At 48.4% G+C, this 15,021-nt stretch overlaps 3 protein-coding genes across 3 annotated transcripts; 2 read left to right on the top strand and 1 right to left on the bottom strand.

The window, feature by feature from the left end:
• Positions 1-4,596: 4,596 nt before the first annotated feature.
• Positions 4,597-5,409, top strand: HOO65_010722 (Multistep phosphorelay regulator 1; the record flags this gene model as incomplete). The annotated part of the gene is made up of 3 exons (XM_071006116.1): positions 4,597-4,605; positions 4,677-4,846; positions 4,941-5,409. The coding sequence occupies 3 exons, from the start codon at positions 4,597-4,599 to the stop codon at positions 5,407-5,409; spliced, it is 648 nt and encodes a 215-aa protein (XP_070862544.1).
• Positions 5,410-7,910: 2,501 nt separating this feature from the next.
• Positions 7,911-8,663, top strand: HOO65_010721 (uncharacterized protein; the record flags this gene model as incomplete). Its single annotated transcript, XM_070999784.1, has 1 exon — positions 7,911-8,663. One exon carries the CDS (start codon positions 7,911-7,913, stop codon positions 8,661-8,663), a length of 753 nt encoding a protein of 250 aa, XP_070862543.1.
• Positions 8,664-10,097: 1,434 nt separating this feature from the next.
• On the bottom strand, positions 10,098-12,507 carry HOO65_010720 (Meiosis induction protein kinase IME2/SME1; the record flags this gene model as incomplete). The annotated part of the gene is made up of 2 exons (XM_071005493.1): positions 10,098-12,263; positions 12,331-12,507. The coding sequence occupies 2 exons, from the start codon at positions 12,505-12,507 to the stop codon at positions 10,098-10,100; spliced, it is 2,343 nt and encodes a 780-aa protein (XP_070862542.1).
• Positions 12,508-15,021: the final 2,514 nt, after the last annotated feature.

Below are 15,021 nucleotides of genomic sequence, written 5' to 3'. Positions count from 1 at the left end.
GGGCTCAAGTTTGCGCTTGATATCTGGGCTGTCACCGGTGAGTTGATGGCGACTTGCAGAATAAAACCACGGTAGGGTTTGTCTCTTGCAAGGTCTTGTAGTACGAGTCGCACAATCTCGATGAAGGTGCTGTGTTGTACACTGTATGTAGGCTGCCAAGCAGAAAAGCTGCACCGCACCAAGACAGAGAGAGAATCAGTAACCGAAAGTGAGGCAGCAAATACAAGCCATACAGGCATTGTGCAAACCAAGCAATGGCATTATACGGATATGTATGGACACATACATGTACTACTAGCACGTAAATCTCCACACACGCCTCCCGGTCTTTTACAGTGCTATTATCACAACTCTCCTATATTCATGCTTGTTCACCGCTTTTGTCGAGGGGGATTAAATGCTTAATATCTGCGGCATAATTTAAATCAGACATGTAAGTTAACCCAGTGCGATTCAAGTATGAATGCGAAATAAATAAGCATGCCCAAGCTTAAGCCGCGTGCCGAGAGAAGCAACCTCTAAGATACGGCTCGATAGCACCAAGTTGCCCTGTTAAAAAAGTCACCCGTCCCGAAGTGATGACAGCACCAATAGCAAGCAAGGATGGTCGGTGTTGCTAAGACATGAAGAGGTGGACAATAAAACTAGCCCAATGATAAGTAAGAAGAGAAGATGACGCTTGGTGCAATTACGTCTCTGCTTGATGAGCAGAAACTATAATAAAAGCAAGTACCGGCCGGACAAATAAACACAAGTAAAATACAAGCAGCAAGGGTGCGGTCGGTTGTTCTAAGAATAGGAAGAAAAGAAGTTGTCCCATGCCGTAAACATGGGGAATAAGCATTTTGTGGCTCATGCTAGCCTTTCTCCAGAGAAACCACGCAAGGCATACGAACTCGAATTGACCCAATGGTGGCGAAAGGAGAACCTCTTCGTTGTTCTTTGTTCTCTTCTCCCTGCGTTTTATTGTCAATGCAAATCCCGAAGACCCGGCCAAATGTTCCCATAAAAAGAAGTCTTCTCCATTGATAGGCGGCATATCGTTAATTAATGACAGCTAAAAAAAGAGGGCCGTCTGGGTCATGTGGACGAAGGCCTATTACATCATCGGAGCCCCAAAGCCAGGGGATAGAGTTTGGTTTTTTTTCCAAGTCTTGTGAAGGGGACCAGCTGTGAAAGACTTCAGCGTAAAAACACCGAGATAAAATAGGTACATTTAATCTAAAAGTACAAGACATAAATAAGCTCATAGAAAATGAGACGAAGGAGAGACTTCCAAGTCTAGGACATAGGCCAACATTGTAGTATTCAAAAGCCTTTTTTTGCCTGTTGTTCACTCTGAGGTTTGTTCTAGGCCTGGATTCATCCATTCATTCGTTCCCTTTTCTGAAGGACCATGATATGATGTAACCTACCTCTCAAACCGTACAGTTCACAGTATAATACATAAGTAAGCATGTACCAATCTATGTGCCCTTGCCTGTGATATATCTTGCAATGAGCAAGTCGTAGCGCCAGGCTATTGCGGCCCAGACAAGACCAATTCTGCCGGCTACCCTTAAGAAGAGGAAGGCTCTCAGCATGTCGGAGGCTCAAAGTAAAATCAGCTCGGATAAAACAGGCGAAGGCCACGGTCCACATTACATAGTATGGCGGATGATAGCGTTGTATGTAAACAGGTAGTTGTATGGACGTCTGTCCACGCACAAACGCTAATGACATCCTTGTATCTATTTCTAGAACAAGGGCATATCCCGAGCCCTCATGAGATGATCTAATCTCCGTGCCTTCTACTACACATTCCAAATGAGACAAGCTTTTTGTAGAGGAGGCTTCCGCCAAGGTGAGATGTCGTATAAATATCTCCACTTTTAAGAGTCGATATCTTGATTGGGCATGGAAGGACCCCATAGATGTTTAATCTAGAACAGAGAGTAATTACCATGCTCTTATCGAGCACCAATACCATGTGTGCAGGTGCGTCCTTGTAAGGTTTACGTGCGTAGCGTAGCGTAGCGTATGTACATGTGTACATGCAAGCCGCCATCCATTAGTATTGTCGAATATAGATAGATAGGTATTTGTCCTCATAGCAACCCTCACAACCACACAGCCCATCGGAAGAAAGCACGTACATGGGAGAGAACGATGAAACAAGCAAGTGCATTCTGCATTCCGTCCCCCTCCCATTCCTAATGATGCAGAGGTCTTTGTCCGTCCATCTATGGGTTGTTTTATATAGTTTTTCCGCCGGCTACGAGCCGCAATTCCCCTATTTCTTTCTTGGATTGGACTTTGACCTCTAAAATACTGCCATTTTATTGTAGTTAGTTGCCGGCTGATAGTGTCGAGTAATTTTGTCTTCCGTAGTTACATACTTGACCTTGCTTCGGCAAAAGGAAAAGGTCTCTCCACGATGATTTGGCGAGTCATAGAAAGAATACATTAACCCCTCTCTCCCCCACCTTCTACTTCCTTCGCCTTGAGAACCAAAGTAGAGCGATACGAAGAAGCACGAGGAAATTGTATGCTCTCTTCTCGTTGTTTCGCATCGGCCTTGGGGGATTGTTTCTCTTTTTAGTTACTTCCTTGGACTTCTAAACTGACGTACGCAACTGCTGCCAGTCACCTCTATTCGGGTTCTGGTTCTGGCACTCACTTGACTCGTCACTGCTCGCTTGCTCACAACTCCCAAACTTGGAGTAGCTGCGACTTTTAGACTTTCCTTTCTGCTCTAGCTTCCTTCCATTTTGGCGTTGGGATATTTCACCTTCTCGTTCGTGCACTTTTTCTCTTTTCAAACCGCCCCCCCCCTTTTTTTTTTTCCCTCTATTTCTCTCTTTCTTCCTGACCCATCATCGTCCTTCTTTTCTATCAGCCTTCGTCTTTCGTCCTTGGCCCTGACATACATACCTCCAGCACGCGCTGCCCCAAGTCCATTTGCCGGCATTAAAATCAACACCTGCCAATTTCCAGTCTTCTATTCTAAAAAAAAAAAATCAAGTCTCTATTTATCTGGTTAGTGTTCACTCCTTCCCTGACTGTGTTCAGCCGGGCGGCGTCCTATCAAAGCCCCAATCGCATCAATCAGTTTTCAGCCCCTCCTTTCATCAAGTCCTCCAAGGCCTTTGCCGCCTACCTATCTACCTCTTTTTGCCATATCTCTCTCTAGTCTCCAGTAGCTGTCTTGCTACCCTTGCTGTATCTAGCCACCCCTCCCTCTAAGAACAAGTCCCGTCTTCTTTTCCTCGCGCCCCCTGTCCTCCTCCTGCACATGCACCCTTCCTGCATCCTCATCATGGTGTTACCTTTTCACTGTACCCCCCCCCCCTTCTAGCTCACTTTTGTTGTCCCAATTTTTTTGCCTGTCAGTCTTTTCGTTCACCACTCACTCCTGTTAGTCAACCTAAAAAAAAAAAAGAAGTCTAGACCCTGCCCAAGCCCAAGACCAAGTTGCGAACAAGCTCTAGACACTCCCATAAAACACACCAAAGCACGAACAAACGACACATACACATACACATATACACACACACACACACACACACACACACACACACACACACACACACACACACACACACACACACACACACACACACACACAAACACACAAACACACAGTACCATATACGCCCAAGAAAAACACCGAATAAAAACAACCCACATCTTAGCTGCATGAGAATTTCTGCCCCGCGTCATAGATCCACTACCATTCTATCCGTGCCCAATTAAACGGCCCTGCAAATAAAACATAGCAACACAAGGGCAACCAGAAAAAAGAATTCGAATTCTTTGATTTGATCTTAACGCTGTTTGGCTCTTATTTTCACTTGGCTCGGCCTAGTTGTCTTGCAGGAACTACTTCTACTGCCAATCCCCCGACTCTATCATCTTTTTCTTAGTCCAACGCACACTTTTCTGTCCCTCCAGATTATTTCTTCATTTTTTCCCTTCTTTCTAATTACTGATCTTATTTCGCATCTTTTCTCCTCAGCCAAATCCTATTCATAACTTCTTATTACAGTCGTCCCCTCTTCTATTCTAACCTGATCGTCTATAGACTCTATCTCTTTGTCCTCCGTCTTGGTTTTGATATTTCGTACTCTATCCTTTCTTTTCTTTCTCTCGTTCTTACAGTCCACTGCGGAGATCTAGTTCTGTCCCGCTATACCTTGCTTGATCTAACCATCAGCTCAGCGTTCGACTTCAGCCATCCTTTAGCTCTACTTCATTTCCTCGCCACTACTCCGACTCTCACCCGATCTATTCCTTGTTTTTTACATCCGTCCGATTCGAAGTTTACATCCCTCCCGATAGCCTTTCTCTCCCCCAACCTTCGCACACCTCTACGTCCCGAATTGTCCCCTTGCATCTTCTTTTTTCTCCTTGCTCTCTCTCTCTCTCTTTCTCAGTTGTCATCTGTGTGTGATATTGGGCAATATCCTGAAAACTCCAAAAAGAAGCTCCTAATATTCTATTGTGCGCTTGCCTTGTGCTATTTAATCAGTACACTTTCTTGCTGGTTACCGTCGACCTGCCCCGTCCTCCCATATCTCAAATCAACTTTAGCATTACATCTACAAACAGCACATCATGTCTTCAGTAAGCGTCAAATACAGCCTATCTATCTTACAACAGTGGTTGTATCGCAACTAACAATCCACATCCAATAGCCAATCGAAGAGCCCGTTATTGTCGACCTCGGCGACGGTTTTGACGCCATGATCTTTTCTCAAATCTTGGAAATGGATGAGAGCACTCACGACCGCTCATTCAGCCGAGAGCTTGTTGTCGATTACTTGAGCCAGGCTCGCGACACGTTTACCAACATTAGAATCGCGCTGTGAGTAGTAGTACATTATCGGTAGCTAAAGGCTTGCGTCTAGGCCTATTCACCCATCAGCGTTTCGGGACTAACACATATGTAACACACATAGTAAAAAGCATGATCTAACCGAACTTTCCAACCTTGGCCACTATCTCAAGGGCTCTTCAGCTGCTTTAGGGCTTGCCAATGTTCAAGTGCACTGCCAAAAAATACAACAGTTTGGCAAGTTGCAGGATATGGAGGAGAACACTCTAGAGCCTCCCCAAGCTCTAGAAATGATCAGCAAGACCCTTGAGGCACTCATTACCGACTTTGAAGCTGCGGAGGCCAAGCTCCGGGACTTTTACGATGGTTTCGAGGGGCTCAGTCTACCTGCAATCTCCCAGGGTGGCGCATCATCTCCCCAGCAAGGGGCTGAAGAGAAGGATGATGATGAAGACGAGTACGAGACCGACGATGAAGACGACGAGGATGCAGATGAGGACGAGGACGAGAGCGACGAAGAAGAAGAAGAAGAAGAAGACGTCAACGAAAAGGAAGCCCATGAAAAGGGAGACAAGGCAGAGAGCAAACCGTAAACCAATCATTGGCATTTTTACTCATCTTCCCGCTGTCTTCTCAGGCGACTTCCCGTTTCCTCTGGCCATTTCAGCTAAGCTTGATCTCTAATTTGCAGATCCTAAATTGAGGCCAAGAAACGCCAACCCAATCAAACGTTGCGTCATATCCGAAGTTCGACTCGATTCGTTACCTGAATTCCCGCGCTTTGCTCCCAATATGCCAACTTTGGTATCTTGACTTCAAAGCCCTCTTCTTGGACCATTTTCCACATTGCAGCTATCCGAAGGGAAAAAAAAATAACACCGCTGCCATCCACTCCTCACTCGCCCGATTTCTGCATTCCACCCTCTGTTCCTCTCCGTCTACCTTTGCTATGTGTGCCATATGCATGCCTCTTTTTGTCTCCCTGCTTTGACCGCTTCTTTTCTTTTCCAGTGGCTGCTGGTATCGTTAAACATTTCGACTGTCCATTCAGTCCTTTATACCCATCCATTTCATGATTACGGCGCATAAAAAAATGGTACCCTTGTGGCTTGCTCTCAATCTTGGTTTCGTTTTTTATATGATCTAGACGACACACAACACGATTTGTGCGTTACGGGGTTTTCAATCGATTTTTATCTTGGGATTTTCGTTTTTAGGTTGTTTTATGGCTTTATCGGTTTTCTTTTGCAATTTTTATGAAGATTTCTTTTCCTTTTTTTTTATTTTTTTTCTTGGCTTTGTGGGAGGAGAACAGAAGAACAACCAAACCAAAATATCCGAGCTTCAGTAGCTCACTCGTTTCTATTATGCCTGATGACTACCACTACAGTGTATATCCTCAAGATGATCAAGCGTACATACATACACAAACAAACAAACAAACAAACGCAACGCAACGCAACTCAAGTTTTGAAATCACGCACGCCAGACGAGTACCCCCCCATTCTTTTCTCTTCCCAAAGGGTACGGGAACCAGGGGATATCATTGATACTATAGAAGGCAAAATTCAAGTTTACTGAGCTTCTTTATCCACAAAAGCCTAGGTACATACCCATAAAGCACCAGATACTTGTCCGACAAGGACCAGGTCTACTCCGGATATGCAGTTGCGAGAAGTCCGGCAGGCCCAAGTAAGGCGCATTATCCTGCCACCGGGTTTCTATACGCTGTCGAAGACCCAAGCTTGCCTAGTAATCTCAAAGCAAGCTGGATTCCCTCCTTCCTTCCCCCCTTCTCTTCTCTTCCCCTCCTTGTTTCTTGACGCCCCCCTCCCTCGAGAACACCGGTAAGGAAAAAGTAAGGAAGAAAATGAGAGAAAATATCAGCCCAAACAAAACAAAGATACCCATTCCTGCATGATAAGGTGGGGTTTGTTTGGCTCAGCTTTCGCACTGAATGAGCTCCGAACAAGTCCTGGATAGGATGGAGGAAGGATGAAGGAGCAGCAGAAAATCCTGGTTGGGGCTGTCCTGTCGGGATTGCTCGCCTGCGTAGAAATGCCTGAAAGTTTTGGGTTAGGTGTATGGGTTTTTTGGCAGAGGAGGGGGAGGGGAAAAGAGAGAGAGAGGGACGGCGAGAAAAACGAAGAGGCAGATGGGTAAAGAGAGAGCTCGATTAAAGGCATGCGGAGTGTGCAAAACAGATGGCAGGATACACCCTGCACCCAGTACTCTACTTCGAGGCAACATGCGTGTAGCTAAGCTCACTCTTTTCTTAGAAAAAAAAGAGCTGTCAAACTCGACAGCGGGAAGGGCGTTTGCACTTGGGAGCAATCAAACGGAAATAGCGGGTGAACTTGATGAAGCCTAGCATCTAGTTCCGTGTCTGACAGGCCCTTTTTGGGTTCTCTGGATTCTTTTTTGGCTTTTTTTTCTGCTCTCGGTAGGCTTGTATTATTCCTTTTTTTTTTCTTCTTCTTCTCAAGAGATCCTAAGCAGAAAGAAAACAAAAGGAAGCAGCGATCAACCAGCCACGCCAAGTTGCACAATTTCTTGGAACGGGCATATCTTTCTTCCATTCCTTTTTTGTCCTCTCCTGTGCTGCTTGAACTTGGACAGAGGGGTGGGGGCGTGTGTGTGTGCCGGCATGTTAGTCGAAGTTGGTGTTAGCTGAAGTTCAAGCTTTACAAGGAAACTTATAGAGGTCATATGTCAATTCATGCACACGTCAAGGTGTCGGTGTTCATGCAAATGGAGGCTTCTTGTGTCTGGATCCATGGGTTATCGTGGATATGTGCCCCAAAAACTCTTCCCTCCACCCTCCATATGCTCACTTGCCAAGTGACGTGATAAAAGACTAGGCATGCTCTATGATTGGCCAGCGCAAGCTGGGGCCCCATACCTTTACCCTTCTGCTGGATTTGTGCTCAAGGCTCCACATTAAACATCATCCGGGTTAAGGCCCAGGTTTTTATATATTAACCCTAACCTGCCTCGATAGCCTAAAACTCAACTCAGCTCTAGCTTCAAGTGGCACAAAGCTCAAGCCGACCCCTGGCAAGCTGAATACTCTACCGTTCTATTCAGCACAAACATGGCACATCGCGCAGCGCCCCCGCGACTCCGGCCAACCCATTTCCTATGCATTCCGCTTGTAACCCCTACGTCCCGGCCACAGCTCCAGCGCAGCCTCGACACCTTCCGCCAGCATGTCACTGCAACCCCAGCCCTCGGTGTTCCACTCGATGCCATTCGCCCACTGGGCACTCTCCACCTGACTCTAGGCGTCATGGATCTCAAGACAGATGCGAACACACTCGGCCACGCGTGTGAAGTGCTCTCAGGTCTACGGCCCCGGGCGCTACTGGCCGCCGCACACGCAGAACTTCACGGCTCACCAACTCCTGTGGCCGAGGGGGACGGCTCGCCTCCGCCACTGGTCGTTTCGCTCACAGACTTGAAGCCCATGCACGCCGTCACCTCTACGTCCGTGTTATACGCGCAGCCTACAGATCCTCACGGTGTACTGCAGCTTTTCTGCCTCAAGATACGGCAAGCCTTTGTCGATGCGGGGCTGATGGCGCTGGGGAGTCAGCCCGAGCTACGGCTACATGCAACCGTGGTCAACACGGTGTATATGCCGGGCCAGAGCCGTGGGCATGGATCGCAACGCAACAGGTCGAAGCGGATTTCGCTGGACGCGCGACAGGCTGTGGAATCCTTTGGCGGGTTTAGGTGGGCAAGCCACGTCCCTGTTGAGGCCATTGCAATTTGCCGGATGGGTGCTCGCGCGGTGGATGGCGTAGATGGCGAGGCATACACGGTTGAGAAAGAGATTCCGTGCTGAGGCGTGCGTGTATGGGCCGCCGGGTGAGTTACACTAGAATGTCGTCATGTATGAGGATGGGCGGAGGCATGATCACGCTGTCATACATGAGCATAATCGAGTGGTGTGACTTGTGACTTTGAGTTACGGATATCTGTACTCCAGTGGGCACGTTAGGATTAGGAAACATGGTACTTGTTGGTCTCATGTAGAACCACTCACAGGGGTGATTGAACTACAAATGAGAAAAAAAAACCCCAAGATAATAGAATGAATATATAGATGGTGCCATCTTAGGTAGTCGGCTTCAAGGGCAAAAAATGGGGGGCGACACTGCGCAGGTCTTAATATAGAATAGATATCATTCCAAAGTACATGTAAAGTTATGGTAGGGGCCAGCCAACTAGCCCGTTAATAGTAAAACTAGAGTAATTAAATAGATATAGGAGAAGTTGAGAAGCATTACAACGAGAAGATATAGTAGAAGACGGAAAGGCAATGGTTAAGAAAGACAGGAAAGGCGAGATAGGAAAACAAGCAGCTAGTGAAGCGTAAAGGCCAAGAATGTATAAAGGTTTACAAAATGTCTCTCGATAGTGCCGCCCATACATAGATGCTCTAATATGACACTCTGACTACAAGATCAAAGCTGGGCAAGTTGAAAGAGGACCAACGGAAGAAGGTGAAGGTAAACAAGACATAAATGATTTGCAGCATGGATATAAAAAAGAATAAAAGGCAGAGAGTGCTGCAGTAGAGAGACCAATATAGACGGGCCGCCTTGCCAGCATTGCCTAACAAGCTAGACCAAGAGATACAAAAGTTTTTGAATGTTAAGCCACAGATGAGAAGCAACCAAATTCAGCTGTCAATCTCATAGGTAAATAAAGTGCAAGAGGAGACGAAGATGGAAGAACAACAAGCATCGTAGATGGAAAGAAAACTCAAAAAGGAAGCAAATAAGTAGCGAGTAAAAAGAAAATAAAAAAGAAGAAAAAAATAGACCTTCAAGCTGTGAATGGATACGAAACACAGGTTGAACTAATAAGTGACAAAAGAACAAAAAAAAGATTCTCAAAACGCCAAATTTGGTTTTCCCCAAGAACCCAACAAACAATATAAAGCAGAAAGGACAAATAGTGGAAGGAAGGGAAGAAGAAAGAAAAAGGAGGATGTGTGAAATATCAACGGACGAAGAGAAAAGAGAATATAGGCAACTTGAGCCCTAGACGACAAAACAGCAAGTGACACCAACAGAGCGACAAAGCAAAGAAGAAAAGAAAGAGCCGGCCGCCATAAGTAAGCAAAGACAAATGAAAGAGACAACAGAGTCTTGTAGGTAGCGGAGCTACGGCTACACGCTTAAATCAAGAATCACGCAAGAAAATATGAAAAGGCAAAACAGAAAGGGAGAATGCAAAACCTCCCCATGAGAGAAACGCGCGCATCCAAGCTCTAAAACCGGTTGCTCGCGGCCCAGATGCTGGCCGATGCTGAAGCGGCCCACTCGCTTTCCTCGTAAGGGGGCGTGGGCCACTTGAGCTGCGTATCCAGTGGCTTCTTGATATCAAGCGGCTTGGGTGCCAGCGATGTCTGATCGGCAAAGAGCGCAATGTTGCCGCTGGCGGAAGGGGATGGGGTTGGATAGGGGTTGGAGATAGCCATTGTGCTGGCTGATTGCCGCAGAGGCTTACTAGAAGTGTGTGCATTGCTGTCTTTGTCCAAATGTTGCATAACATTTTGCGTCGATGAGAGGACCTCGTCAAGGAGCTCGTCCTCTTCATCAGGCGTGTCGTATTGTCGGCCACCAGGCGCCACTATTTTCGACCGCCGCGTCGTCCGGCTACCAAGAGAACCGGTATTCCGTGCGGCGCCGAGCAGATTGTCCACTGACTTGGGCTGCTGTGCCTTGGGAAGTGAGTGATGTCGCTTAAGGTTGCTTGCGTTTTGATGGGCTGGAGGCGGGGGCGCAGCATGGTAAGGAACAGGATGGGCATGTGCGGGGTGCGATGGCTTGGCGGCGCCGTCATGGTTATCAGACTTGGGTGCAATGGCAGAGTCGATGATCATAGAGTTGCGGTTGCTGTTGACAGCCCAGGGACTGCATCCCGCCTGAGCCTCAATGTCATCGTAACTCGGCGAAGCAGGCGTCATATGACGCCCTGATAGTCTTCTTGCACGCTTACGCAGGTGTGAGAAGAAGCTTTCCTTTTGTCCACTTACAGGAGATGTCACGCTGTTTTTGTCGTTATAGTTGTTGGTGCTCGAATTAACAGAGAGTTGACGCGCAATCTTTTTGTTCCGTTCGTCCTTATTTGCCTGTGCATTGACGGCATCTGAGATGGGAGATATCGGCTTGATGGAAGGCAGAATGTTTATGGGGGCGGTTGAGCCATTGGCCCAGGTTGCCCTCTTGGCGGCATTTGCGGCTTTCTTAGCAGCCGCTGCTGGAACCTCACTGACAGCAGGCCCGCCGACCACTACACTGACTGGCGATGGTCTTGGGGCATCCTTGCCTGGAGAACTGTGTGAGACGGCAGAGTGGTCAGGGTTGCTCTCAGAACGCCCGATGAGAGACTTGCGGAACCAGGACGGCTTGGATGTGAGGGCAGGGTTGGAAGTGTGGCCAGCAAGCATGGAACCAACGTCTTTTGAGCCGCGATGGCTGATGTCAGATTGCTTGCGCCCCAGGATTCTAGAGGCGGAGGATCTGGGTCTGAGAGGGTCGACGGCATCGACGAAGTAATCATGGGCAATGGCCTGCGTGGATGTAGGGCGTGTCTTGGGATCCCACATCAAACACCATGTGACAAAGTGACTGAGCGACGCCGGCCACTGGGGGGCCTGGAGAATTGTCTCCATGGCATGAGGCGCCATTTTCGGGAAGGAGAAGCCAAGCTTGTTAGCCAGTCTAATGCCCTCTTTCCATTCGCCGCCACCAACCCGTGCACCGGCCTTGTTGTACCAGTTTCCAGGGCTGCCCATAATTTCGCAAACCCTCCATACCTGGTCAACTTCGTTGCCGCCGGGGAAAAGGGGCTTCAGGGTAGCAACCTCAACAGCCATGGCACCCACGGCCCAAATGTCAACGGGGGCGGAGTACTCGCCCGCGCGGAGGAGCACTTCAGGCGCTCTGTACCAACGCGTTGATACGTAGGTTGTGTAAGGGAGCTTTGAGTGGGTCTCTCTAGCAAGGCCAAAATCGGCAATCTTGACAGCGTAGGTGGGGTGGCTGGAAGGAGTGGCAACAAGAGATGAGTAGCGTCTAAGAGAGCTCATATCGCTTGTTGAGGTGGATACCAAGATGTTTTCTGGCTTAATGTCGCGATGGAAGAAGTTGTGCGCATGGATGTGCTCCAGACCAAGCATGATCTGGTAGAGAATGCTCTTGACGGTAGCATTGTCCAGGCATTTGTGGTCACGGGACTTCATGAGCTGGTAGAGGTTGCCTTCCATGTACTCCATGCAGATGTGAAGCTTCTTTGTGAAAGGGTCCAGGAAAATATCCAGAGCGGGAACCAGATGGCTATGCACAGGCAGGGTCTTGAGGAAGACCACTTCACGTAGCTCTAGACATGGGGCGAAGGAATCGAATGTCTTCTTCATAGTCTTGATGGCGACCTGCACGGGAATTAGAGTTAGTGATGCTGTCACGCAGACTGCCAAGAGGGCAGGTTCAGAAACTTACCACACTGCCTCGCCGAGCGATGTTAGCCCCAGCTGTCCTTATTCTAGCGAGGACAACTGTACCAAAGCTACCATCGCCGATGTCCTTCAAGATTTCGAAGCGGTCTTCGAGAGGGAGCGTGTTTGGCGCATGGGAGTTTGACATCCCACGGTGGGTCAAGTCGGCCGTGGTTGTCATTATGAAGCGTGAGTGAGTCGTGGAGATAAACTTAAAAAAGCGCACAAATTTGGCCTCTGGAACCAGGGGCAAAAGAAAGGTATTTCAAGCGACTAGTCGAAAATGGGGAAAGTGCTAGAGTTTGCGATACGACGAACGTAGAAAGTCGGTGAAAGTTGCGTTGAAAGCGGTCCCCTGTGTGAGTAACGTCTGCGCCAGCGTATTGAGAGCAACGAGCGTGGAGAGTCTGGCGAACAAATAAGAAAAAAAAAAAAACAGAAATCACGGCCTCAGCGACAAATGGTTAACCAACAAACGAGAGGATAGTTTGTTCGCTGGCTGACGGGGGGAGTTTGTCCTGCGGAGAGTATTGCTGTTGGACACTCAACTACGGTACTGCAATGTTCGCCATGAAATTAAGCAATGGCAGGTGAAGGTCGCAGCAGCCGATTAAATGCGAGGCGAGCTCCCAGACGCAATGACAGCAGGAAGAGGAATAGCAGTGGCTGGAAGGGGAAGGAAATTTAAAGACCGAGGCAGGTGAACGCACGACGCAGATGCAGATGCAGTCCTGGATTAGTGGTTGAGGAGAAGAAGAAAGAGAATGAAGAAGTAGCTTGTCAAGACAAGAACATGAACAAGACAAGAGAAGGAGAGTTCAGGAATGCAGGAGGAAAGGTGCAGGGCCTCTTGAGAAAAGGAGTAGAAACTCGAATTGAGCCAGACAGAACCCTGGACAGGGTGGGAGAAGGTCAAAGGGGGGGGGGGTGTAGAAGAATGACTATGGAACGGTTTGATTGGGATTTAGGATTGGAATTGCGGATTAAGATCAATGGGGACCGACCAAGCAAGCTAATAGAATATGGGCAAGGAAAGCCAGGTGGATAAGGGGGTGAGAAAACAAGTTGGAAGTACCACACTGAAGTTACACTGTACTGCACTACAGACAGCAGCTTGGATGATAGATCAAAGTCAGTGGTTTTGTGTTGAGTCTACAGGCGTGGGTGGTAGCTGCAGGGCAGTGGGCTAGTTAGCAGTAGGAGGGGCGGTTCACACGAGCTTAGGCCAGCAGACCAAAGGCGACGATGAAGAACAGGGCAAGGATAAGGAGCAAAGAGAAGAGACATAGCAAAAGCAAGCCCTGAGAAGGAGAAGACGCAGGAGCAGGATCCCAAAGAGGATAAAAACGATAAAAAAAAAAAAGCGATAAAAAGGATAGACTCAATAGCACAAACAAATGCTGCAGCGTGGTTGTTCTCCTGGGTTGTGCACGAAGCCCATCTGACGGGCCAGAGTGGACATGCGACAGTAGCGAGAACAGGACGAAGGCTGCAGTCGTCGTGCGAAGACGTGAGGCAAGATTGATTTCACAGATTGATTCGACAGACAGTGCAGACAGTGCCAAGTTACGAGAGGAAGTGGAAATAACGAAGAGACCTGGGTTGGGCTGGGGTCTAGATGAGGGAGAGAACAAGGGACATTTGGGATGCAGCAATGGAGACAAAGAAGGGAAACAGAAAAGGCAAATGAGTAGAATGGGAGGGGCTTGGACGGGGATAGATGGTCGGCTGCTTTGGATGAGATATGGGATGGGACAAGCAAGCAGACCCTGGCAGGGGGTCAGAGCAAAGCTCAAGGCATAGAGCGGCGCTGGGTGTCGAGCGTCAATCAATCACACAGAAAGGCAGTCGCAGCAGAGACAGCGTGCTAGCGTGGGCAGAAGCAGAGAATGCGAGCAGAAGCGAAACACAGGACACGGTCTGCGGTATGCAATTTTGCAGAGTCTAGCCAATTATGAGGCTTGTCAAAACCTGCTAGCCGATCAAGCCCTTTGCAGATGGAGCGAAACGAGAGACCAAGAAAGCGCAAGCTACGGCGGCGAGAGGCGTGGGATCCATCCGGGGGGATGTGACTAGGGGTAAAAAAGCACAGCAGGCTTTGGCCCAAGAGGACCAGACGAGAAGAATATGGGGCGAGCGTGATGACGATAACGCAGCGATGGCAGTATGACGATGGCGATTGATGGCAACGGTGATGGCGACGGCGCTGGTGATGGGGATGATGCTGGCGTGAAAATTCGACGCAGAACTATGGACGGCAAGTAGTTGCCTCGACATCACGCCGTTCACGTCATTTAGCGACTAGCAAAGGACAACGACCGCAGAGCGCCTGATATCGATATTTTTGGCCGCGTTCAAATCAGGTCACGTAGTTAGGGCTGCACTATTCTACGCCTATCAAAAAGGGAAAGAACGTCCGCACCAGACAGCACAGCGCTTTCCTCCACGCACTATTCTATTCGTCTTCGGCAGTTTTGCCCTGGGCTTCCGTGGTGAGAATCTACGCAGACGTCAACTGTTGGGGAAGCTATGGGACTATGGGACGAGGAGCTCCAGTCGCTGTCTGGCGTGCGTGATGGAAAGACTGTCTGCAGATGGACGGCAATTGCACATGCACTGCACGCACATGAATTGTGCTTTCGTATGCTGCTTGCATTTATGTTGCCTTGTGCTTGCACTGTGCCTGTACCTAAGG

This window comes from Ceratocystis lukuohia (assembly GCF_044167205.1).
Source record: "Ceratocystis lukuohia strain C4212 chromosome Unknown Supercontig1_pilon, whole genome shotgun sequence".
Classification (NCBI taxonomy): Eukaryota; Fungi; Ascomycota; class Sordariomycetes; order Microascales; family Ceratocystidaceae; genus Ceratocystis; species Ceratocystis lukuohia.
The sequence above is the reverse complement of the archived record's forward strand: the minus strand, read 5'-3'. Positions and strand labels throughout refer to the sequence as shown.